Consider the following 26273-nt stretch of genomic DNA (forward strand, 5'->3'; position numbering starts at 1 on the left):
ACAAAAAAGCTCCAAATTTTGAGATGGGTGGAACTGAGGAGGAAAGAAAAAAACGAGGAAAAAGAAAGAAAAATCTAACGTTAAAATATATTGATCCTATTATTAAAACTATAGTTTTCTACTTATATTTTCTGTACTTAAAGATGGGTAAATATATTTAATATTTATATTTTAGGGAAAACTAACTATAGTTTGAAGAAATAGTCTATTCAATGGATAAGGACTTTTATAACTATATGTATACAAGTCCCTTTAATTGTATTTTTCTTCATTTTTTTTTTATTCCTGAAGTGAAATAAGTATACACTTAGCATAGAAAAAAAGAGGAAAATAAGAAAAAGTGTATAATAATAGTAACAATAATAATAATAATAGTAATAATAATAAAATAATTTTGCTTGCATGTGTCCAATTGAATTCAGAACCTGAGATATAGATTTGATCAGTAAAAATTAAAATAATGATAATGTGATTATAATATCCTTGAGATATCTAATATCCTATATATAAGATAATACCCTTTATATGAGATAATACCCTTAATAATACTCTTTCATTCTAAAAGGACAAAAATTGAAAAAAATGCAGATAAAAAGGACAGACTGATAGATTATTAAGGAGAAATGTGCAACATATTTTGTTCACAAAGAATGATACAAAGATAATGTGATACAGAATGACTTATTTAATATATAACACGCATACATGGCCTCCGACATACACATACACACATACGCACGTGCGCATACATACACGCACGTACAAATGCACAAATACATTATATTTTCTCACATGATTTATACAAAATAGTTTACATACTGTGCTATTCTACAAACTAATTGTTTTTTAATTACCATTTTTTTCTTTTTCGCATCTTATAGTCTTTAATGTTTATAATTATAATCTTTGTCTCGTCTTCTGATCAACTTTCAATCTTCAAGTCTCATATATTTTTTTTGTACAACTTCTTGCAATTATTTTCTTTTATGTGTCAAGTTTTTTGTGGCATATTTTTAAGAGTCTCCTTTCCTCTTTGCACTTTATAATCATCAATTTTTTAAACTTTATTTTTACCGAGTTTCTGTCTCTTTTTTCTTTACATTTTATAATCTTCAATCTTAAAAAATCTTATATTTTTCTTGCAATTTTCTTACAACTTTCTTTCTAGAACTCCTGGTTTCTCACCTATCCATCATATATTAAGAAGTGAGGAATTATGTGAATATTTTTGACAATATATGTCAAAATCAATCAATTTTTAGTAGTAAAAAATAGAATCTTAAACTGATTTCTTCAATTTTTTGTTTCTTTTGACATAAGTTCATTGTTAGTTGCTCTGACATTATTCTTATTATGAGAAATGTTTGAATGAGAATACAAAGTCCTGTTGTATCCTATAGATTTTGATGGGATCACTGGATATAAAAATTGAAGATTCTTTTTGTAATTTTTCCTAAAAATTAATATCTTAGGAGAACTTTTAAAAGAAATCCAGAGCCTAATAAACCTTGTCTTAAATCCAAAAAATATCTTAGAAAGTCTAAGAAAAATATACTGTTTTTAAATCTTGGAGAATTTCTCAAATTTTCTTTCAGATTTCTCCTGGATAAATAAATCCCAGAAATTCAGATTAAAATAATCCTGATATTTTTCTATCATTTCTTATGTATTCCATCACATTCGAAAAACTAAAACTTCAATCTTTCGGCACTTAAAGAGGCTAAATAAGATCTAAAGGCTTAAAGACCCAGAGATCTTTTATGTGAGTACATTCATACAAGATCCATAATCCGAAAATATTAAATCTAATTGTTATACACAATAGATGCAGTTGCGAGATTGACTTCAGCATTCGTGTCGGACAGATCGGGCAAGGATAGCATCACGGGTATTACTTGAATTTTTCCCGTATCGTCCTGCCGTTGTAAATGCACTACAGCGGTACCGGATTGTAGGATATCATTCGTCATAATTTCGTCTGTCATGATTTCAGAACTAGACTCCATATTGTCAGCCGTAACTTCTTCTGTGTACACATTGGAATCCTCTATGTTCATAATCACCTCTGTGGCTTCCGATGCCTCCCTCGAAGTTTCTTCATACTCCTAAAAAAATAATAATATCTAAATAATAAAAAAAAGAATGTAGCAAAAAATGTAATTGAATTATACACTATTCACTTATTTTTATTTATTTATTATTATTCACATTAATATAATTATATAATATTCATTATATATTATTCACAATAAAAATTATTATTCACAAAAATATATTTATTATTATTTATATATTAATGTTTTTATTTATTTATTATTATGCACATTAATGTTTTATTATATAATATTATATAATCATTAATGTCTCATTTATTTCTTTTCTATTCACTATTGATTTGTTGTTTATTCTGTATTTTATACATATATATATATATATACACATATATATATATATATATATATATATATATATATATATATATATATGTATGTATGTATGTATGTATCTGTTCGTTGTAGCTGCATTTTCTGCTTTTTCAACATCTTTACTCAAAAAGTAATCTAAAAATGAAGTTACAACAAATAATTCCTCACCTGCTCATATACTTGTTCGTATTCTTCCGGATCCTCAAACTTTACAATCTGTTCCCGTTCGAATTTGACAATCTGTTCTTCCTGTTCATATTGCTCTCCCTGTTGCTCTCCGTATTGTTCATCAACAATCTGAATGTTTTGCTGATTTACAGAATCCTTGATTGAGCCCTGCTCGGATCCAGAAGAATCATCGGTACGCACTTTTGGTTTAATATTCCTTCCGGGTACAATGCGTTTAAAGCCCGAACCACCAAGACTCTCATGACGCCGCTCATGCTTATTTTTATCGCCGAGATATTTGAAGCGCTGTCGGCACACACTGCACGAATACGGACGTTCATTGGTGTGCGTGCGTTCATGGCAGACGAGGGCACTCACCTGCTTACACCGCCAGGGACAATATCTGAAAAATTGAACAAACGACGAAATATAAATGGTGAGTCAATAATAAATGAATAATACTAATATAAATATTATTTACTTATATACTACCGATTGCGTTGTTTTTAATAGATAGCCGAGTTTTTTTAATTAAACTAATTAATAGAATAATCACACACATACATACACACACAGTCTACTTAATTTACTTTAAAAATATTTATTTCTGTTTTTCAAAAATAATAATTATTTAGATATATTAATGCGATAAACTATTCTTATGCGGCAAATTATGTAAAAAATATTTAAATTCTATAAATTTCATAAATTTCATAAATTGAATTTTAAAAAATTTTTGAATATAAAAATTCTTATAATACAATAAATTAGCTTAAATTATGAAACTTATAAGAAACTGCAAAATTTAATCTACAATATACATTTTACACGCAAGTATATTGTTACATTACATTACAATATAATCTTTTATATTCAAGAGAATTTGAAAATTGGAAACGATTGAATTAATATTTAATCCTTTAACTGCTATATGTGTTTGAAAAAGGTTATTGGCACAGACTAGGGGCACATACATGTGTTTGACGAATTCTTTAAATTATACTCTAAAAATAAAAATTATCAGTGTTTGCTTGTTATTTTAATACATATATATTTCTTAAATAACTAAAAAATAATTAAAACGATAAAGTATCTAAAAAAGCAATATAATTCTAAAAAATTAATACAATCTGTACAATCTGTAATCTTTTTTTAATGAGATACAAGTTTATTCAAATAGCTGAATATGCAAAAACAAAGTGATTATAAAATCAGCATATATCAATTGATTGAAGTTAGTTACGCGTCATAACGCATTAAGATATTTTATATATTATCAATAATATTATAACATAAAAAATTTATAGACTTTCCTTTAAATTGCACAAACTTTTTGGTTATACTTCTTATTATATGTAACAATAATAAACTTTCCGTCTCCAATAATTGCGGCGCAGATTACGCATCGTTCCTTATTGAGCGCTTAATATTAGAGCGCTCTGCATTCAAAAGATTAAATTTTATCACGTGCCTATAGCGCAAGAAATTAATTTCTATTGATTTCTATTGAAATTATAATGTACTTACCTGCACTGCAAGGGTCTTACGTCGCTGTGTCGATTTTGATGATGTTTAATCAGTTGGATCTTTGTCTTCAAATTGAAACCGCAAATCTCACAGGTATATGGTCTTTCCTCAGAATGAGAAATCATGTGAGTTTTTAACCTTAATTGGTTCACGAATCGTTTCGGACAGTGGGGACACGCCAAAGTGCCTTCGAGACGATTGTGCGCAATCATCATATGATGACGTAGACGCACTTCGGATGTGAAAGTCTCGTCGCAGTCAGTACATTTCATTGGATCCTTTTCCATATGAGTGTTTTTTATATGTGTACGCAGTATCATTTCCGTTTTGAAAGTCTTATTGCAGTGGTAACAGGAAACCCGTTTTTTTTCTGGCGGACCAGATTCATCGCGGGTAACACCTACAAGAAAAATTATCTACAAATATTATATTATTGAGATTACACACACACACACACACACACACACACACACACACACACACACATATTACTATTATACATATATTAATTATTAATTGAATAAACAAAGAAGAACAATTAAATACTCTCAATGTCCAGATAATTTAAAATAAAATTATATTTTCTTAATTTTTTTTATTAATATGTCAATGTAACAAAAGAAAACAGATTATAATAAAATACTTAATGTAAGAGCTACAATATTAGAGAGATAAATATTTTGTCAATGTATCTTTTTAACAAATATTTTCTATTAAACAAATAGGGAGACTTTTCTTTTAGATTCGAGATTAAAAAAAGTTCTTTAGTTAGAAAATATTAAATTAGCATTTAAGTGAATTTATACTTAATTATTAATATTTGTTCAAGCAGATTTAAAAATAGAAGATAAAAAATGCCTTAACTTAATATATTTTCAACATCAAAATACACGTTACCTGGCATTGATTCATTATGAATATGTGACATGTGCCATTCGAGCGATCTCGTCGAAATCATTGATCTATTACAAATGTGACACGTATATTGCCTGCCATCCTTGTGCACTCTATTCCTATGAATCACCAAAGTCGAATGATTCGGGAATTTTTCCCCGCAAACTTGGCAAGAACATTCTTTTAAGCCTCTACTACCCGTTTTCTCATGCACTTTCATATGCAGTCTCAAACCATCCCTTCGATTAAATCCAACTCCACAAGTGTCACAACGATATTGTCTTTGATCTTCGTGAATTCTCACGTGTTGCTTTAAGGTCGAGCTATTTTTAAACATCTTATCACAATGCGGGCATTGAATACTATAAGCTTTGTGCGTGTGCATGTGTTTAGATAAACTATAAAATGGCACTAATTTTTTGCAAACAGGACATTCCCTCTTGTTTCCAACCGGTTGATGTTTTCTGATTCTATGATGTCTTAAACTCGCAGGATTTTTAAAATCTGCACCACAATCTTCACAAAGATATGCCCTTAAAGTTGTATGTACCGATTTTAGGTGAAAACTTAATTTTTGCTTGAAAGCAAATTTTTTTGGACATTTTGGACACTGATAAATTTTTTCTAAAATCGTATGTTGTGTTTTCAGGTGCTGGTCCAGAGTACCCTGATGTTTGAATCTTTCTCCGCAAACTTCGCAAAGTTGGCCATAAAGAGCATCAATATGTTTTTGTTCATGCTGACGCTTTTTTCCTCTGGAATCCAAAAGTAGATCGCAATATTTGCAAATTAACTTTCTTAGACAAATGACATTATGATTTCTCTTTGCTTTATTAGTTGGAAATTCTTCCTCGCAATCGTCGCAATAATGAAGAATGCGATAATCATGAATTTTAAGATGTTCCTCAAGAACATCACGGTTGGAAAAAATTTCCGGACAGTAATCGCATTCCAGATCACGTTCTATCGAAAGCAGATTAACAGATGGTTGAATATCTATAAGGTCTGGTAGAGGTTTAGGAGGTAATTTCAATGTGATAGAAAAACGTTCTTCATAGAGAGAGATTACGTCCTCGTCCTTAAGACGAGTAAGAACAATCTTGCGCTGCTTCAAATATTCCTGGAATTCCTGAAATAAAAGAAAAATTGAGGATAAAGAAACAAATATAATCATAAGAGAGAAAATAAAAATAGGAATAAAGAAATAACAAATTAAAACAAGAAATAAAAAAGAAAAAAGCAAATAATATATCAATATAAATAATAATTTATTTGCAAACTCACACACAATTCTAATAGGCCACATTTGTATGTCTCTCTTGCAATAAAATATCAAAGTATAATAAAGAAATAAATTAAAAGTTTTAACAATATTTAATTTTTCCTTTGATGTTAGTTCTGTAGATGCAATGAGGAATTTGCAAAATATCTATATATTTCTTTTCAATGATACAATTACACGAAAATTTTTACAAATTTTAGAAAAAATTAATTTTTCTAGAATTATTTTATATTACTCTAAATATATATTAAAAGTATTAATTATTTCATCAAGTTAAAAGATCTGTACTTAAAAAGATACAAGTACAATAATTATCACATGCATTAATTTTAATAAGAGTCAAGCTCTCATGCAAGGAATACACTTTATTAAGTCTCATGTTTAACAATTGTAAGAATTGCTTATTCTCTTGCGCTTTTATAGCACAGGAAATTGAATTCTATCAAGATTATACAAAAGTTACCTGCAAATTCTTCTCCTTTTCTCCCAAGATTCTTATCAACTTCTCCAAATTCCCTTCAATATATGTCTCATCTGGTTCCTGATTCTGCAGACTTTCTTTTTTCTGCTTCGTCTCTTCCCATTTCAGTTTTTCTCTTGATAATTTTAAAATATCTTCTTTCATATTATCATTAATCTTCTCCTGACTTTCATTGACTTTTTCACTTTCTTCCACTTCTTCTTTCACTTTCTCTTCATCTTCTTTTATTGAAACTATTATTTCTTTTTCCATCTTTATGGGACTTGATGTGGCCCAAATTTTTTCTTCTTCTACTTCCTTTTGCGTTTCATTTAAAGTAAAAGCTTTTGCTGATTGATTGCCGAGAACTTTCTCACGTTTCTTTTTATATTCTTCAATTTGTTCTTCAATTATTTGCTCGCGAGCATCAGGGCGTCGAGCTGAAGAGTCTCGCGATGTCAGGGGTTCATAGCGTTTGAGAAAACGCTCAACAGGTTTGAGATCGGTAGAGGATGCTGTACGTTTTGAATCCATAGGTTTGTCCATTTTCTTGACCTAGAGATATCAGAAAAATAGATTATATAATTATGCCAATAATGTAATTACAGACATACGCGAATAAAATGAGATTTCTTGGATTTTAAAAATGAATTAAAATAAATAAAAAAAAAATGAAATAATGAGGAAAAAAGTGATAAAGGGAAAATAAAAGGACAAGAAATATAAAAAAAAAATGTTTTTAAACAAAGTTATAAAATAAAAGGAAGAAATTAAGAGTAGATAAAACGACGATATAAAAAACCTAAAAGTAGAATAAAATAAAAAAACGCAATATAGTCCGAAATATAAAAAAGATGATTATTATACAAAAATAAAAAAAATAGTAATAGAATGGACAAGAGAAAAAACATACTTAACAATATAATAAATATGATATTCTTAAGAATACAAAATAAATAAATATGTTATAAAATACCTTATAAATGATAATTAAATAAAATGAATAAGTAACGAAATATGATAAAATAATTTTAAAACAATATTAATAATAATAGTTAATACTAATTAAACAAATAAATTTTATCGAATTTTAGTCAATTTGACACTGAATCATCAACAAACAAACAAACAGATTTTATTTAAAACATCCACACATTACTTTGTCTTCTTATTATAAGATACTATCTTACATATTCGCTCACCTTCACCAATAAAATCTCGTTTGGTTTGGAACCCTTTACAGTCACATACATAATTCCATCCTCATGTGAAGTATTGTTCACACTTAGTGGATTATTTAGGTCTAACTTTTGCACCTTGCACTCCTTTGGAATACTTTCCACCTCATTTTGTATCTCATCGTTTTCCCAACTTTTTGTTGCTGTTGTTGACATCAACAATCTTCTTTTCAGGATATTTGGTTGTCTTATTCCCTCTTTTTGATTTTCTCCTTCACCTTCTGAAGTCTGGGAAATCCCAGATTTCATGGAGACTATTTCCTCATCTCCTTCCACTCTCACATAAGATTTTGCCAACATGTCATACTTATAAACAGCAGCTGGAGACCTTGAAAATTCTTCTTCTTCTTCATCTTCCTGGAAAGCCGGATCTTCGGGATCAAATTCCTCGATGGATTCTTCGTCTTCCCCCTCTGCTACTTCCTCAAAGATTCCACCGCTCATTTGGGCCACTTCTTCTTCCTCTTTCATCTTTGGCTCATTATTCAATGAAAAAATTGCACATATTTTGGGAGCAGAGTTGTCTTCTTGATTTCTTGTAATTATTTGACTTTCTTGTTCTTTTGTTAATGATAAAGATGGATTTTCTTGGATTATGGAAAGTGATTGGCGCTCTTGGTTTGTTTCTAAGAAAAGAATTTTTTTTTCCATCTTTCGAGACGTTTTCTTTTTTTTAAAAATATTATAATTAAAATATTATATGTTTTAGAAGTCAAATTTGCAAGTTACAATAAAATTAAACTGATAAATTATATATTGTTACATATAGTCTATACATGCAAAAGTTATCTCCCCTCTCCCCTGCCACTCATATCAATAATAAAGAAAATTCTATATATAATATATAAACATTTACTACAAGTTAAAAAAATATAATAAAAAGAAGAGTAAAAAGAATGAAAAATACAAAGATGATATTACCTCGACAGGATGATTGCTTTGTTTGTTTTGTTATCAAAGACTCATTAATCGGTTCCGTTTTTTTTGCGACGTTATCGGTTGTCAAGTTGATGTGAATGGATTTGAGTTTTACCTCGGCCTTTTTGATCTGCATGAAGAATTTATAACTCATTTTAAGATCGCAGATGCAATCCATGCACATCTGAGTAGAAAGGCTATCGTAAGGATTCACTTCTAAATGCTTGATTTGCTGGCTCAATCGCAATTTGATGCCCTTCTCACTGAAGATATCCACCTATAACATACATTAGTGGAGCAATTATGGTAATAACAAGTAGTAATAATAGTACATCATAGTAACAATCAATAATAAAAATATTCATCTCAAGTTAATCAGATTATTATAAGAACTATGCTACAGTACTTATTTATAATAAATAAAAAGAATAAATTACGAACTTCTCAGTAATTATTATTATATTACCCTTGCATCATTTTTTATCTTTATAATGAAAAAAATAGATTTATATGGAAAAAATTCTATATAACCATTCACTTGAAAAATATCCATAAATAAACTTTATAATTTATATTATTGCAAAAAGTAATTTTTTTTATTTTTTTATTTTTTTTAGAAAAATAAACATTCACAAGTTTCTCCAATTTCTTTCCTATTTATAAAAGAAGTTAGAATTTAAAAAAAATTATTTCTTTGGAAATTATCGACATTTAATACACAAAGATCTAATATAATTTCATTCTTCATTAAAAACGATTCATTTAATGCTCATAAATACTCATTTTTGTTTTCTGTAAATTTATAGGCTTAAGTAAATAGGTAAGTAAAATGGTAAAATGATTAACCTAATGTTTTAAGCACTTTGAAAAATTTATAACAATAAGTTGTATATTATTTTTTTTTGTTATGTAATAACTATTAACAGTAATCCTTCCTCAAATAATAGATAATCATGATTATTGAAAGAATAGAATAGATTCAATATTCTGAGCTTCTGTTTTTCTAAAGTACTTTTCTCCATTACTAATGGCTTATGATTATTATTTATAATTTTCTTTCATTTTACAGCATATTTAGTCAACTTTCATAACATATATAAGGATTATTATACATAAAATTATTTGTAAGTTACAGGCATATTGTGAATATTTTGATAATGAAGTAATGTAAGTAACTAAGTAAATAGTATATATATTCTGCTGAATAACATATGATAATATACATATATTATTAGATATTTAATTGATCAAACATGTTTATATTATAGGTTTTATATAATTTCATATAATTTTATGTATACCAGATTTAAACATGCAGTGCAATATAGCACGAAATATGTTATTAATCTTTTCATTCATTATTATGTATCTACTTATTTATCTTAGTTACTATAATTTATATATTCCTCTTTATGTATTTTGCATTATTATTTATTTAGAGACGAATATATTTTTTACATTAAATTATATTTTATATTTTCATATATATAAAACTACAATCATATAACAAAACTGCTATTTAATGTTTGTTAAGAAAAACATACCAAGGGTAATTTTAGACCAGCACAAGTACGGCAATATTTTTTTAATTCTTGCTGAGTCCTCTCAGAAATGGACACCTTGCTCTGCTGTGATTTATTGCTGTTGTTACTTAAGGACGAGATCCTCGTCAACTCATTCAAACTCTTGGCATCTTGTAGTCGAACGCGCGGTGCAATCTTCTTCAGCTCATTGATATCCTTAATTTGGCCCATGATAGGTGCCATTTTGGATTCCCTGCTGATAATGCTACTATCGGAATTGTTGACATTCTGAGGTGGTTCCGATTCGCTATAATTATGATCACGCTTATTGATTTCCGAGTTTGGCATTTTCTTCAGAATCATCTAAACTTGCTTTCCAGCATATGGTAAATTTTAATCCGATATCTTCTATTTTTTGCTGTAAAATATATAACATCTTTATTATTTTTTCTCTTTGACACTTGTAACACTTGCAATAATAATTAAGATTTAAGAAAAAATGTAAAATATATATATATATATATATATATATATATATATATATATATATATACATGTATGTAAGATAAACATATTAGACATAAAATCTTAATTTATTGGTATCGTACAGTTAAATCATCTATTTTTTCAACTATTTCTTTGTTTTCTATTTGTATTCTAATGGCAAAATAAAAATATTGTGAGACATCTAATCAAATCATACATGTTCAAAACATTCACTTTACACATTTATGTGGCAAATATATAATATCAGAACTGACAGTTTCTCTTTATAATTTCATTACACATTTTATTTTATATCTATGTATCATTGCACAAAATCTTCACGGCAGAATAAAATACCTCAATTACTGAAAAATTCAGTGTCGATTGCAGTTCTGCCGCTATGCATTCTGATAGTTTCTATTACAGTCACCTTTTCATTTATGATATATTTCAACCTTGAGACCTACAGAAAGCACTTCATCTTCAACATCAATGTTAATAAAGTATCGTGTAATAAATATGTGCAAAAAATCAGAGACTCTAAATAGGATTTACATTCCATTGGAAGTTTTAATTACAAATTCTGAATGTATACTGAGACGTGTTTGTGAACCAATCACAGCACAGAATCTCTCCACTCTTAGAAATATCCATTAAAATAATTCCTTTTTTTGTTTCAAAAAGAAATAGAGTATTATCGAAAGAATAAGTCTAATAGCGTCGAATATTATGGTAAAATACCAATTCCTCATACGATAAAAAGTTCAATTTAGTGTTCCGTAGAATAATAGATTATCGAGTAGAAAATCAAGAATTGAGGTTAGGTTTGCAAGAAATTAATTTTCAAAGCAGAATGAATATCAACCTCGGAACACCCCGAGCCCCGAAGACGCGTTCGCGAGATCCGTAGCGCTTCAACACGATAAGAACGATAACAAAGTCTTCGACGAAAGGAAACTCGACGAAACTGGATTCACGATATATTCGATACTTTGTCGCCACGAGTGCCAGATGGCGCGTACAAATGGCAGCCTTACCTTTGGAATAATATAAGCGCCAAGGACTATAAACATATAAAATATATAGACGAAGCCTATTCTGCGATGATAAGGGAGGGAAACTAACAACTTTGATGTGTATCGAGCGGCGCGACTCGGACTACTCACCAATCACAGGTATATCGCCGAACCGAATCTACCCGAAAGAAACCGAATAAAATCCGCAGGTATTCCGCACGAGATTGCATTTCAATGCATCCCATGCACTTTTACATCAGCTCTGAACTCTTCCCCCCCCCCCCTCCTCCTTCTTCTTGGCGATGTCAACAGCTAATGCTCCATCTATTGCACGCAATTATAAGGGCGCATTCGCATCTCGGCAGAAAAGCAGAAGCCAATCGGAACTCGCGCTGGTAGTCACAATTTCTACTTTTTGTCCTTCTAATGTACCACTTACACACTGCTTATTATCAGCGTGAGTTATGATTGGCTTTCCGCTTTTCTGCCAAGGGCTGCGTTCCGATATTCACTGCCAGTACTGAAAATCTATAGTATGCGTGACATAAACTATAGATTCTCAGTACTGGCAGTGAATATGGGCTCGTTCCCACTGAGCGCGTCACGCGTCGCGTCAACCAGCGTGAGCCAATCAAAACATCCCATTGTAATAACACGGAAAACATGTTATTACAATGGGATGTTTTGATTGGCTCACGCTGGTGACGCGACGCGTGACGCGCTCAGTGGGAACGAGCCCTATCGGAACGCAGCCAAGGTGTGAATGCGCCCATGAATAATCTAATGTAATAACCTAACTTGTGCGATGAATTGTTCAAAACGATGTTTAACGATTTAATTTCATTAATTATATATCATGTTCGCGACAAAATATAATTTTTAAACAATTTGTAACATGTCGAACGGATTCGTACATTCTGTTGCAGTCCCGCGTATTTATAAATTCACGGCCGATATTGTACGCCGCGTGCGAGAAGATGGTGCCAGCCCAAAGACGTTAATTTACGAGAAGAATCACCCCGTAAGTATAAAATGATTTTATACAAAACGTAAAAATAAAAGAAACCAATCATTTTACTATAATATATTTATTATTCTATATAATAATACTTGTAATAATATATTGATTATAATATATTTATTATACCGATCTCTATATTTAAAATTACATCTATATTTAAATTATATTACTATAATGTTATTACATTAATTTTTATTAATTCTATATATTGTATAAAATTTTTTAACAAGTCTTTGTTTTAATACTTTTATGTGTGTGTGTGTGAGAGAGAGAGAGAGAGAGAGAAGAAAGAATTTATTAAAAAAATAAACATATTAAAAATTTCAAGGACTTTAAGTGTTTAAAATTTTCTTTATTGCAAAAAAAATTTTAAACACAGTCCTTGAAATTTTTTTTTACTTTATATAAGGAAGAATAAATACTAATTAAGAATTAAAGAATCATATACAGATGAATAAGTACATTGAAAAAAATATGCTTTTTGTACATTTTAGTGTAATCTAATTACGTTTGTATATTGCAAACATTTTTTATTAACAAATTGTCATGCTTTATGTCGCACAGATAGATACAATATTATCATGCTTTATGTCTCTATAGATAGATACATATATGCATATGTATGTATACATGAAGAACAGCTTAATATAAATATCTAAATATCTCATCGATAAAATATTTAACACTGTTTAATAGAATTCTTTTTTTTCTTTTCTTTTTTTGGAGACAAAAATACATTTAAAGAAAAAGAAGACTATAACAATATAATTTATTTCAACATTTATTTTTTCAAGATTTAAAGAGATTAATTTTTTTTACTTAAAATTATATATTTTAAATAAAATAAACTCCCCACATATTTTTATAGTGAGGTAAACTCAACTGATAAATATTTTTAATTGTTTGTTACAGTTATTTCAATAACTTTATTTATTTTAATTTATTTTGTTATATATAAATAAAATATGCTTTCTTTTAATTCTACTTTATAACTACTATTACTTATAACTACTATTGAGCCAAATGTGGTAGCCTATAAATCATTAAAGATTATTCAAATTTTAAAAAAAGCATGAATATGTTATGTATTATTTTTGTTTTATATTATTCTCATTTTTTGCAAAAAGAATATAAAAATATTTTATTCCATATTTTAAACATGTATTTTCATGTGATCTCTTTTTTTTATTACACTACTTATATAAGGGTACCTTGTATAATATTTAATTAACAAAAGAAGAATTTAAATTTCACACGTGTCTTTCTCTGCTCTGCCTTTGCAATATAGAACATATCTGGTATATACGGTCTCTCGATGAATACCTTGCGAATGCTGCCTCATTTAGACCAACTTTTCCACAAGACCCATATTCTCACAGAGCAACCACGTTTGGATCCCTGGTTAGCTAGAGTCCTTGTAACAGAGCTTCTATGGGGCAAAAAATGCTTAAAGAGCCACTCCAAACCAGTTTTAGCTGTGTTAGCTTATGAGAAGAAGTTGCAAGAAGAGTTGAAAAACCTCAACTACATAGAGACTTCCATCTCTTATAAACAAAAAGGTAATTGTATCATTTCACTGCCAATAATCATGATATACTTGCATTTTTTCAGAGATTTGATTTTTGAAGAATCATCATTGCGCAGTAGAGATCTTTTTCTTCATGGTCCTGATTATTCGCAACTGCAGAATATTGTCCAGTAGATCAAACAAAGGAGCTGGAATCAAAAACTTGTGCCATCACCAAAGATCCTTTCATCAGGATTTGATTTGTAATAAAAAGAATAATTGTACCATGAGTCTGGTGGAAGTTGTAGGAACATTGTTCCTGTATAGTATTGCCATGTTTACTTTACCATTTGTTGCCTTTTTTGGAATACAACATTTTATGACATTAGAATTCCAAACCGATACTTTTACGACTAATTGTGTTTCTGTGCTGGCTGCTGTGATCACAGTAAATTTGATTATTTCTTGTTATGCTTATCAGGCTTTGCACGAATCAATTGAAGAGAAAGAACAGAGTGAAGATAACGTGGAGTTTATAGATAGTTTAAATAAGAAAGCAGATTAAAATAACTTTCTTTTTGACAAAAATTTTAGAGATTATTCGAAATTTTTCATATTATGTTAAAAAAGGCAAACTTTCTGTTAGTTAAGCAAAAATATTTGTGCATAATATTGCACAATTGATGTGTGTGTGTGTGCGTGTGTGCGTGTGCGTGCGTGCGTGCGTGTGTAAAATTAATCATAGAAATATAGGAAAAACCTTATATATAAAAACCTTAATAATTAAAGGAAATAAAGTATTTTATATTATAAACAACAAAAATAACACATTAAATATATATATTAAAAGTGTAAATCATAATTCTTCTTTGTCAACATTAGAAAGGTATATGTAATATGTGTATACTAATACTGTAAAGATTTATTGATTTATATAAAAACAGTTGAAATTATTTTGGTTATGGTTGATTTATATAAAAAAATAAATATTATCTCTTGTTTCAAGCTTGTTCTTTTTAGTGCTACATTAAAAATTTGTTATTCTCAAAATAATAATAATATAATATAGAGTAAATTATCATATACAGAAACATAGAACGCCTAACTATTTTCCATTAAAGATGTAAAAAATTGTATAGATTAGACGTTTATTTTTGCAATATATACATTTTTTAATTTCAGATTATTAACCTTGATTAATAGAACTACACATTTGTTTAGTGCATATGATAAATATAGAAATAAATATAAATTAATTAATTTAAACGATTGTATGTATATATATTTCATTACACATATATATTTCATTAACATTTTTAAAAAATCATCCAAATATTTAAAGAGAGAAAAAGAATTAAAAAAATTTTTTAAGATTAAAAATTATTTTAAATATTTGTATAATACATTATAAATATGTGCATATATTATATAATACATTATATTTATATGTGTATATACATGTGTAATTAAAAGTATTTAAAATAGTCTAAATTATATTCTATACATTTTTTTAATCAAATTTAAGAGAAATATTAAAGTATAAATATGTGTGTGTGTGTGTGTGTGTGTGTGTGTACACACACACACACACACACACATATATATATATATATATATATATATATATATACACATATATATTTATACTTTAATATTTCTCTTAAATTTGATTTAAAAAATGTATAGAATATAATTTAGACTATTTTAAATACTTATAATTATTGACACTTATATATGTATGTATGTGTATATATATATATATATATATATATATATATATATATATATATATATATATATATGTCAATAATTAATAAGGTAATAAATAATAATGTAACGAAAAATTAATTTATTATATTTTTCCTATTCTTTTCTTACTCTTACAAAATATGTCTTAATTTTAAATAAAAAGGTAATTGTAAAGTGATTAGATTTAAAGCACAGTAAAAGATTCTTGTCCATTTTCTGCACTTAATTTTTTTAATCTTTCTCAATAAATGTTGATCATATTTATTTCATTTTAACTGTAATGCAGCAGTAAAATATTGGATTTTATGAAAGAAATGGATCATTCACAGTCTCTGTAGAACATATAATATCAATGTATATATTATAATGTACAAATTGTAATAATGTATAGATGTATGCATTGTTTACAATCTCTTCTAGTACAATTATGTTTCAGAAACTCTCTCTTCTTGTTTGATAAATTTTAATATTTTTTCTTAATTTGAAAAGGAAGTTTTCTTCTAAAACTTTCTGTTTTAAAAAATAATGCACTTAAAATTTTTTGCTTATTTGTTCTTGTCGATAATTTACTATACAATATTTCTCAGATTGTATTCTAAGATAATGTAGAAGAATAAAATTTTATTACTATATATGTATTCGTTGCCATTACATTAACGAGGAATTCAACATATATCCATATATTCTATATCCCCAAAAAATTATAATGTGATTATCAATTATTAAAAAGATGATACAATTATTAAAATGATATACATAATTCTTTTTTTTTGCAATAAACTTTGGAATCATCTTTATTGTTTATAGCCATAATATATACATATAAAAAATGAATTATTTATTATAATAAGATATATTATAATGCAGAAATCTAATAAAAATAGGAAATTAAGAAATGTTTTTTTTCCACAGTGCGAAAACCTCGATACGTTCGTATCAACACTCTTTTAATATCAGTTGAGAAAGCCATCTCTTTATTTCAAAAGGAAGGATGGAAATTACTATCCAAGAGCACAACATACTCCTCATATCTGCGGTCCTTATCACAATTATCGGAGCCTTATTTTATACAAGATTTGCATATACCGGAAGTGTTTGCTTTTCCATCCTCAACATACTTTCACAAACATGCCAGTTATAAAAATGGCGAAATCATTCTCCAAGATAAAGTATAAATGATAAGATACTTTTAAAAAAATATTTTTTTAAATTCTTATTTTAATTTAATACCATTAAATATATTAATAATTAATCCAATTATTTTTAAATGTATTTATCGAGAAATTTTTATTTTTATATATATTTAATATTAATTTAGCATGTGTATATATATATATATATATATATATATATATATATATATATATATATATATATACATATATATGTATAAATTTTTTTAAATTATTATTAATACTTTTATTTATTATTTTTATTATATAGTTTTGAATTTTTTTATCTCTTTTAGGCTAGTTGTTTGCCGGCACACTTGTTGAATCCAGTTAGTGGTTCCATAGTGCTAGATATGTGCGCGGCACCTGGTATGAAAGCTACTCATATAGCAGCAAAGTTACAAAATTATGGGTATGTAATTTGTATATATGTGTGTGCTGCGTGTATACGTGTGCGTGCGTGTGTGTGTTTTCATATAGAATCTGTTATATCAAATTGTACATCAAGAATAAAACTACTATAAATCTCTTTATTTTTAAATACCATATAACATATAACAAATTCTAATTTTTTATTTAATTTTAAGTGGACTTATTCACATAATTTTAATTTGAGACTTAATTACTGATATTTAACATTAAAAATTGAAACATTAAAAATATAAAATAATAAAAATTATTGAAAAAAATATTGAAATATTATAATAAAGGAATATTGAAAATTGTTAATATATAATAAAAAAATATTGAAATATAATAAAGAGATATTGAAAATTTTTAATATATAAGAAATTTGGAAATTACTCATAAAATATTTTATTAAATAATTAGTTTTATATCTTTTATCATGTTTGATCAATATCATATCTACAAACACATTCTTTTTTCTTTAATAAAATTGTTGTAAATTTTTGGAAAGATAAGTCCATAAAAATGTTTTAAATGTCCATAAAATTTTTTTTTCAGACAGATTTATGCTGTGGAAATCGATGCTAAAAGATTTGAAACTTTATTCAAACAGATAAAGACAAGTCATTCCTTCTGTGTGAAACCTCTTAATCAAGATGCTCTAACTCTCGATCCTAAGCAGTATTCACATGTGGAATATATTCTGGTCGATCCAAGTTGTTCTGGATCAGGTAAAACTCGACATTCTATCTTTCAAATTAACAATAAAGGAATAATTCATTAAAGAATTTGAAAACAGACATACCGATTTTTTTTAATTAATAGAATTAATTTTGATTAGTAAAAAAGAGATTCCTATTACAGATATTATAATCATTCATTTGGATATATTTTATTTAACACTGTAAAATATAAAATATTATAAATAAATAAAAATTTTCATAATATATACATAAAATAATTTTTCTCACAGGTATTGTGGATAGACCAGAACAATGCAATACGAACAATAAGCTTTTGTCAAAGCGCCTGCAAAATCTACACTCATTCCAAGTTTACCTTCTTAGATATGCGCTCTTTAATTTTCCGAATGCAAAAAGAATAATCTATAGCACCTGTTCTCTTTATCCTGAGGAGAATGAAGAAGTAATAGACGAAGTTCTCGCTGATATTGGCAATGCTTATTGCCTGGTGCCAGCTAAAGAGTTATTGGGAAATAATTGGACAAATTTCAGTTCCAAAAGATACAATTGTGGAGATAAATGTTTGTATTCAAAGCCCAATATTGATTTTTGCAATGGCTTTTTCGTGGCGATATTTGATAGAAATTTCGATGTGGCACTGCCAGAATGCAAACGTAAAGGAGGTAATATAAATTCTACTATAGCAAAGTTGGATATAAAAAAAAATGATATGGTGAAGAAAATTGAATGCAAGCAAAAACAAGAAAAAAGAGAGAAGAAGGAGGAGCAAAAAGTCCCAATGAATGATGAACAAATAAAGATATCAAAGAATATTGAATTTGCACAAGAAAACAAAGTAGGAAATGAAGTAAAAGCAAAAAGAAATAAAAAAGATGTAAAAAAAATCGATAATTGCTTTTTATCAAATATGAATCAGGAAGTAATAACATTGAACAGGCCTGAAGATATTCAGATGAAGATATCAGAAGATATGAAGCGGAAAAAGTTAAGGGAAAAGAAAAGATCAAAACGTGAAAATCTACCTTTTATAGAAAAAAATAAAGAAATGGTAAATGTTAGTGACTTTAAAAAAAGAAAGCTAAATAAAAAAAACCAAACTGAGCCACCAAAGAAGAAAAAGAAAAAGAGAAATGAGGAAATCCTAAAAATTGCAGAAGAAGAAAAAGAAGGATAAGGAAATCTAAAAGTTGATAAAAATCTATGCTCCAAGAACGAAGAAGAAGGTAGAGCAAAATAAGCAAAAATATCAAAAAGCAAATAAGAGAATAATAAAAATTAATGATGTTAAAGAGAAGAATCAAAATGTAACAAATTATGATTAGCAATGATTAAACAATTTATTAATATAGCAAAATAGCAAATATAGGAAGAAAACAAACATTAAAGAATTAAATTTAAAAAAAATAAATAAAAAGCTGTCAAATAAAAAATAAATGTTTGGAAAAAGACATTTCAACATATTTTTTATTATGTTACTATGTTATTCGATATATTTTTTATTACTTTATTATGTTATTTTTTTACACTTGGGAATATTTCTTGAAAAAAAGTACCAACAAACTAGTAGATATCACCTGAAACTATTGTGTATATAGAAAAATTTACATAATTTCATATTTTTAGATAACCTATTCATTTATGGAACTTTATTTTTTAAATTATATTCCCTGTGTTTCTCATCAATTTTCCTCCATTTTTTTCTACAACGCTCGATATATAATAAGTATATGCTGACAATAGCTGTTTGCATTTTTTATTTTTAAGAGAGAGAAGATAATAGTATTATATTCCGTACAATCTGTGTAAGGATATAATGTATATGCATATTCAACTGTAATTAGAATAAAAATACTTATTTATACAATAATTTCTTATATGATAATTATAATTATCTTAATTTAATTTCTTATATGATAATTATAATTGTCTTAATTTACGAAAAGAGAAAAAAGAAGAGGATTTTTCATTCTTTAGAAACTTTTATTATCAATATGTGAAATAATAATATAATATTCATATCTGCTTTTAAAAAAATCAAAGATATTTATTCAAAAATGCTTTGTATCAATAATTTTAAATATAATACACAATATTACGTTTTACTTGCTTGTAATATAATTATACTCATTTTATCGGCAATCTGCGACACCGCGACACGAAAGCTTGTTGACCTCCTTAAAGTCAACTGATAAGCACATCGATTATAAATGTTAATGTGTATATATACATATAATTGCGGGGTGAAATAGTGTTTTTCTGACAAAATATATATTAGACATATAGAATGAGGTATAACTATGCAATAACTATATTGATTCAGTTGTCTAGTTTTTATTGGTCCGCTGTAAAGCATAATATATTTAAATTGGTAAAATCACTATATATGTATTATAAGTGTCGAGAAATATTGTTTATTAGAGAGCGGTATGAGATTCAAAATATTACTATATAGCATTAGTTATATAACATAATATATATGTACACAAGAGACTTTTCTATTGGAACGATGGATAAAGGAAGAGAAAACACTAAAATTATCGTATTAAAAGTAGTATGTGTGTGTGTGTAATATATATGTACGTGTGTGCGCGCGCGTGTATATGTATATACATATATGTACAATTTATATTTTCTTACACGTACACGTGCGCGTGTAAGAATATGAAGATAGTTGGATTTTTTTAACCCGCTCTCTGCTGATATGCTGAAATATTTAGATATCTAGACATGATGCGCCCAATTCTAAAATTTAACGATAGAACGGTGTACATATACTATCGTACATTTGTTTTTTTCTAGAACATTTTGCATTTAGTGTATCTCTTTCTGAAATTTAAATCCGGTGCAACAAGTTCCGCGTTCACTGACACCGGGCATCGACGCCGCGACGAAGAGCGACGATGGAGACGGTGAGAGAGGACATCGACGGTTGCCGGCGGCGCCGAGGTTGCGCGGCCACTCGACGTCGGGACGCCATCGTCGAAGGACGCATGAATATGTATACTGTCGTCGCGATTGTAGCCGATTGAATTTCAACGCAAAGGCGACTCGACCGCGATTCGTCCGCACATAACATGGCCATGGCAAAATATGCCATGATATTAATGCTGATCATCAATGGTTGCAGCATAGTGTCAGTGAACTTCTATGAACTTTAGAATCTTTACTTGGAGGATACTTTATTTTCGCGACTTTATCCGTCAGCCAAATCAAGTGAGTGTAAGAAATTTATAATATTTATTAGAAATTTTTTTTTGTATCATATGTATATTTATATTATCTAATTAATTTTTGGTTAATTTCTTTTTCTAATTCCTAATCATTATCTTTTCGAAAAAAATTATAATTTAAATGAAACTTTTTAGCTGTTGCAATACTGTTAGATACAATTTCAAAGTAATTTTTATCGATCAAAATAATCATCGTTGACATTTTTTCCAATTGAAAATGCTGGAAAACGCTTTCTAATTCATTCCAATCCATTCTTTTTTTAATACAATAAAATTTATAGCCTCTTGTAATGTGAAAGTTTACATATATATTCAAATAGTGATTTTCATATAATAATAATTTTGAAATAATTTAAATTATTGTCAAAAAGTAGAGGTTAAAATTATTTAAACATTGTTTAGAAGAAGAAAAAAAGAAATTTGCTCGAAAGTGAGAAAAAAAGTAAATGTATGCTCTGTGAGAATCCTCCTTTGTGTTATTTTTAAATCAGATTAAATAAAACAATTTTATGTTATGGAAAGAGAAGATAAAAATTTCTTACTCGACTTTAATAAGTAATTGTTTTTGTTTGTTTTTCTATGTGGTGACATTGCTCTGCTTCTTAAAGATTCAATTAATGCGCTGTATCTGTAAGTTTTAACAAGTATGATTAAATTATCTTTTTTGATTCTAACTAGTTTTGATACTATTCAAATAACAAAGTAGACAATAAGAGCTTGTTAAAGTATCTTAAAAATTTATATTTAAAAAAAAATTGACATTATGTTCATACATTTGCGTGTGTAAATTATGTAAAAAAGGATTGTACAAAAATATAAAAATATTTATCACAGGGGAATTAATTAGATTAATAAAAATAAATTGAAAGAAAGATAAATTAATTACACATAAAATATTTTTATATTTTATACAATAAACGCAAGGTTGCATATGTGTTGCAAAAGATTTCATATGTGTTGTCTCTATTATAAAATGAAAAATTATTAATTATTAATATTTCAAGTGAAAGTAGAAACATACGATTCTTCTTCCCCTGCATAAATGAAAAAATCTTTCTTTTGAGTTGTATAAACTAATTTGAAATGAGAATACACTATTGCCATAGCATACTCCATTTAAATTTATTACTTTTGTTAGTTAAAATGACAGAATAGTCGCTAAATAACACGGAGGAAACGCGAGATGAGAAACGAGCGCATAAATCAGCGCGAAAAGTAGTCGACACTATTTTGCATTCAAGGGAGGTGCGGTCACGCACGATATGTTTTGCGCATACAGAGACTAATGAGAGATAGTTAGTCACGAAATTTCAACGGAGAAATTCGACGACTCAAAAAATATATAAACGTATGGTTCAGATTCATAAAATGGACATTCTAGCACATTAAAATGTATATATAGTATTGCGTATAAATATAAATTTTCTAATTTTTCATTCTTCCATAAAAACTTATAGCGACAGAATCGCAAGAAACTCAAATCATTGGTGGTTTTGACACTTTGAGGCCTATCTAGATATGCAATGTAACTTTTGGAGATTTTTTCCAATAAATAAGGTCCTAACCGCGCTTTTAATGAACGATCCACCACTAATTAAAAAGTACTCTTATGAAAATAGTATGTTGCGTTTTATCGCAATATCTAATATTCGATTATCGAAAAAGATTTATTTTATAAAAGTGTTTCATGGAACTTAACTAAACTTTCGATAACAAATAAAATACAACGTAATAAATTTTCATTTAGGACAATTCACATTTAGGATTAGAAAAATACAGTATGAAATTATTACGCCCCACATTTACGTTTTCGTTATAATGATATGCGATAAAAGAAAAGTTTGATTTGAGAATTGAATATTAGGTGTGTATTCGGTTATACATCGATCACTCGTAAAGGGGGTGAAATTATGAGTTATTACCGACAAAACACGTAGATATTATACATGTTGATCGATGGATCCGTAGTGCGAGCTGCAGTTGCGAAATAAAAACGACTTATCGATCGGGAATCCTCGGTTATCACGCAATACATGATTGACTGATTACTTAAATAGTATCCTCAAAGTGGCGAGATCGTGGCATTCGTGCTTCCATGTAAAAAAACCTTGAAATTTTAAGACACGCGCGTGTTCCACATCTGCTTGCGAATCATTTTCCGAGTAATTATTACACGCCAGAAATACAAAAGCAAAAGTTCCTTAATTTTTATAATAATTTGCACGATACATCTCAACAATTCGATATTGTATTTGTTCATTTTTTTCTTTAATTTATCATACATCCGTTAAACTTTGGTTAATTCTTAATTGAAACTTTTAGTTTTTAATTTTCAGCATTACGATACATATTTCTCATCGTGTATCGCAAACACGACGGAGGAGAGAATTCATCGATTCGATAAACAAACTCTCTCTTTTTTCTATCCGCGCAGGCCAAGTAAGAAAAGAACGTGTATGTACAAGTGGCGGCGGCCTCACCCTTGCGGATGATCGAGATTGAAAATCAGTCAGGTTCGCGTGCCGATAGATCGAGGGGGGGACAGAACAAGAGCGGAGGTGACGGTGATAACAACGGAGTCGATGATGCAGATGCGATCACTGCGACAAGGTTGAAGGAAATAGGTGAGAAATCATCTTACAAAAGATCGCTCTCAAGATCTTATCGTATTATTATCATATTATGTACGCGGAAGGGAAGGAAAGGCGGGATTGGAAGAGAGATGGTTTAACAATTAACCTAACCTAATCTAACCTAAGATGGATTAAACTTAATTAAATTCAAATGCAATTTGCGTACGTTTTTTAAATTAATATTATTTCTTTCCAAGCAAGATCTTTCCGCTTATATATATATATATATATATATATATATATATATATATATATATATATATATATATGTATATGTATACAGTTATCGCATTGTATGTATTTATATATAAAATACACGCGTATGTGTACTATACATTGTACATATATTGCACCATAAGGTTACGTTTATGCTCGCGTGCGCGCGTGTATATTTTCAGTTTTAAGAATATTCTTAGAATTTTTCGATCGAAATACCAGTCAAGATGTCGATCTAAACTCTTTCATCTCTTGTAGGCAGATATAAATATTTCCATGATATTTCGCCATTTTTTAAGAATCCTACGAAAAGAAGGATATTGATTTGATATTGATTGCTGATTGACGGTTGCTCTTTTGAAATATATGCGGAATAAACATGTCATTACGAGCGCAATCATATTTGTGCATATTTCATAATTTAGATGGTGAACTTTTATTATATTTACAACGAAGAAACGATGAAGCAATGCCATGATTATAATACAGACAAGAAGAGACAAGAGAGCTTGTGTGGCTATAATCGTAATTTCAAATAACTTTAACTCTTTCATTCAGATTCGATGAGAAAAGAGGAACAGGAAAAACCGCGGACTCGCGAAAACTCGCCGAAGAGCGTCGCGACGTCCACAGCAGCGTCAGCGATGCCGGTGGAGGACGAGGAGGACGAGGAGGAGGAGGAAGAAGAAGAGGAAGACGTCGTAATAGAAGAGGACGAGGAAGGGGATGAAGAGGGTGGAATCGTAGTGGAGGGTGGAATCGCAGTGGAGGGTGGAATGACGATGCAAGAAGAGATCGGGGGTGTGTCGGTTGATGGCGAGGGTGGGGGTGGAGGCGGCATGGCCGGCTTCTGGAGGCAGAGCAGACCCTCCAGTCCCCGCATGCCGCCTCCGGAGCAGTCGGAGCAGTCGAGCCGACCCAAGAGCCGGCACGAGTTACAAGCCGCGAGATACAACAACCTCGGCTACTGGCGAGCGAGAAGAGTTACTTTTTACAGAAATGGCGACCCCTATTTTCCTGGCGTCGAGTTTCGGTAAGCACCACTTTAACCGAATCAACTCTAACTTAACTTATCGTAATTTGTAAAAGATCTTGTGATACATTTTCTGGGGTACACCGAATAATTTTCTTATGTTAACCTGTTAAAAAATTATTATTTATTAATTGTGTATATGATAATTAAGTTTGCCTAGACTTATGACTTCTTTTTAACAAGAATCTATTAAGAAAACCTAACAAAATATAAAGCATTTAATTTTTTATTCTTTCTCAAAATTCTCGAAGTTTTATTTCGGTAATGTAAACATGTTTAACAATTGTTTACGCAGTTTTCTCATTTCTTTTACACATGTTAAAATAAAATTAATTATATATAGCTATTTTATTTATATATATATATATATATATATATATATATATATATATATAATGTATGTATGTATATGTATATGTGTGTATGTATGTATGTATATTTCTTATATAGATAATAGGTACAGAGAGATCGGGAACTATCGTATCCCTCGTAGAAAGAGAAACAAAATAAATTTCCTTCAAAGTCCTTTGCCTTTGGCAAAAATTACATTTAGTGAAAAATGCATTATTTTAGAGATATTTTATTTTTCAATTATATTTTTGTAATACTTTCCTAAGGCCACGAGCATGTCGAAATATTCATTACATAAGTATGTGGATGGA

At 28.6% G+C, this 26273-nt stretch overlaps 3 protein-coding genes and 1 long non-coding RNA gene across 23 annotated transcripts in view; 3 read left to right on the top strand and 1 right to left on the bottom strand.

Annotated features, from left to right (window-relative positions):
* Window positions 1–662: 662 nt before the first annotated feature.
* LOC145964397 (uncharacterized) lies at window positions 663–12219 on the bottom strand. Of its 9 annotated transcripts, none has more exons than XM_083087087.1 (10): window positions 12089–12213; window positions 11280–11385; window positions 10458–10854; window positions 8917–9190; window positions 7960–8621; window positions 6761–7312; window positions 5019–6144; window positions 4122–4521; window positions 2595–2997; window positions 663–2105 (listed from the first exon to the last, which is right to left on the bottom strand). In XM_083087087.1, exons 3-10 carry the CDS (start codon window positions 10797–10799, stop codon window positions 1806–1808), a joined length of 4059 nt encoding a protein of 1352 aa, XP_082943213.1. In that variant the 5' UTR covers window positions 10800–10854; window positions 11280–11385; window positions 12089–12213; the 3' UTR covers window positions 663–1805. The 9 variants fall into 9 exon arrangements, with proteins under 9 accessions (XP_082943213.1, XP_082943214.1, XP_082943208.1 ...); XM_083087088.1 differs by lacking the exon at window positions 12089–12213 and adding an exon at window positions 11960–12045; XM_083087082.1 differs by lacking the exon at window positions 12089–12213 and adding an exon at window positions 11788–11949.
* Window positions 3835–6347, top strand: LOC145964401 (uncharacterized). 3 transcript variants are annotated; one of them, XR_014436450.1, is made up of 4 exons: window positions 3835–4514; window positions 4954–5557; window positions 5665–5783; window positions 5853–6347. It is a non-coding gene; the product is annotated as an uncharacterized LOC145964401 (long non-coding RNA). The 3 variants fall into 3 exon arrangements; XR_014436449.1 differs by having other exon boundaries at window positions 3849–4514; window positions 5445–5557; XR_014436448.1 differs by having other exon boundaries at window positions 3851–4214; window positions 5445–5557.
* Window positions 11995–19949, top strand: Nsun5 (Nop2/Sun-like domain containing protein 5). Of its 6 annotated transcripts, none has more exons than XM_083087102.1 (7): window positions 11995–12097; window positions 12865–12959; window positions 14248–14518; window positions 17128–17384; window positions 17684–17799; window positions 18354–18526; window positions 18769–19949. In XM_083087102.1, exons 1-7 carry the CDS (start codon window positions 12055–12057, stop codon window positions 19671–19673), a joined length of 1860 nt encoding a protein of 619 aa, XP_082943228.1. In that variant the 5' UTR covers window positions 11995–12054; the 3' UTR covers window positions 19674–19949. The 6 variants fall into 6 exon arrangements, with proteins under 6 accessions (XP_082943228.1, XP_082943230.1, XP_082943233.1 ...); XM_083087104.1 differs by lacking the exon at window positions 11995–12097 and adding an exon at window positions 12665–12723; XM_083087107.1 differs by lacking the exons at window positions 11995–12097; window positions 14248–14518 and adding exons at window positions 12665–12723; window positions 14571–14729.
* Window positions 19950–20080: 131 nt separating this feature from the next.
* Window positions 20081–26273, top strand: part of Dcx-emap (Doublecortin-domain-containing echinoderm-microtubule-associated protein) — a 36715-nt gene continuing 30522 nt past the window's right edge. Inside the window, exons 1-4 of one of the 5 annotated variants that reach the window (XM_083087097.1) lie at window positions 20081–21712; window positions 22338–22359; window positions 24164–24353; window positions 25137–25611. In XM_083087097.1, the coding sequence (XP_082943223.1) occupies window positions 24218–24353; window positions 25137–25611 (611 nt within the window). In that variant the 5' untranslated portion in view covers window positions 20081–21712; window positions 22338–22359; window positions 24164–24217. Of the gene's footprint in view, window positions 21719–22337; window positions 22360–23771; window positions 23892–24163; window positions 24354–25136; window positions 25612–26273 lie in introns of those variants that run through there. The other 4 variants (XM_083087098.1, XM_083087094.1, XM_083087093.1 and 1 more) reach the window with 4 other exon arrangements.

The sequence above is a fragment of the Camponotus vicinus genome, unplaced genomic scaffold, assembly GCF_025532165.1.
Source record: "Camponotus vicinus isolate PSW18456_S1 unplaced genomic scaffold, iyCamVici1.0 SCAF_13, whole genome shotgun sequence".
In the NCBI taxonomy this organism is placed as follows: Eukaryota; Metazoa; Arthropoda; class Insecta; order Hymenoptera; family Formicidae; genus Camponotus; species Camponotus vicinus.

Bases quoted from the DNA above. Each gene is read 5' to 3' on its own strand.
- LOC145964397 (XM_083087089.1), bottom strand. From the start codon at position 10,799: ATGATTCTGAAGAAAATGCCAAACTCGGAAATCAATAAGCGTGATCAT. The intron at 9,191-10,457 runs GTATGTTTTTCT...TGTATGTTATAG, and splicing joins CTGGTCTAAAATTACCCTTG to GTGGATATCTTCAGTGAGAA. The intron at 2,998-4,121 runs GTAAGTACATTA...TCAATTTTTCAG, and splicing joins GTAAGACCCTTGCAGTGCAG to ATATTGTCCCTGGCGGTGTA.
- Nsun5 (XM_083087102.1), top strand. From the start codon at position 12,055: ATGTGTATCGAGCGGCGCGACTCGGACTACTCACCAATCACAG. The intron at 14,519-17,127 runs GTAATTGTATCA...TTTTTTCCACAG, and splicing joins CATCTCTTATAAACAAAAAG to TGCGAAAACCTCGATACGTT. The intron at 18,527-18,768 runs GTAAAACTCGAC...TTTTTCTCACAG, and splicing joins TCCAAGTTGTTCTGGATCAG to GTATTGTGGATAGACCAGAA.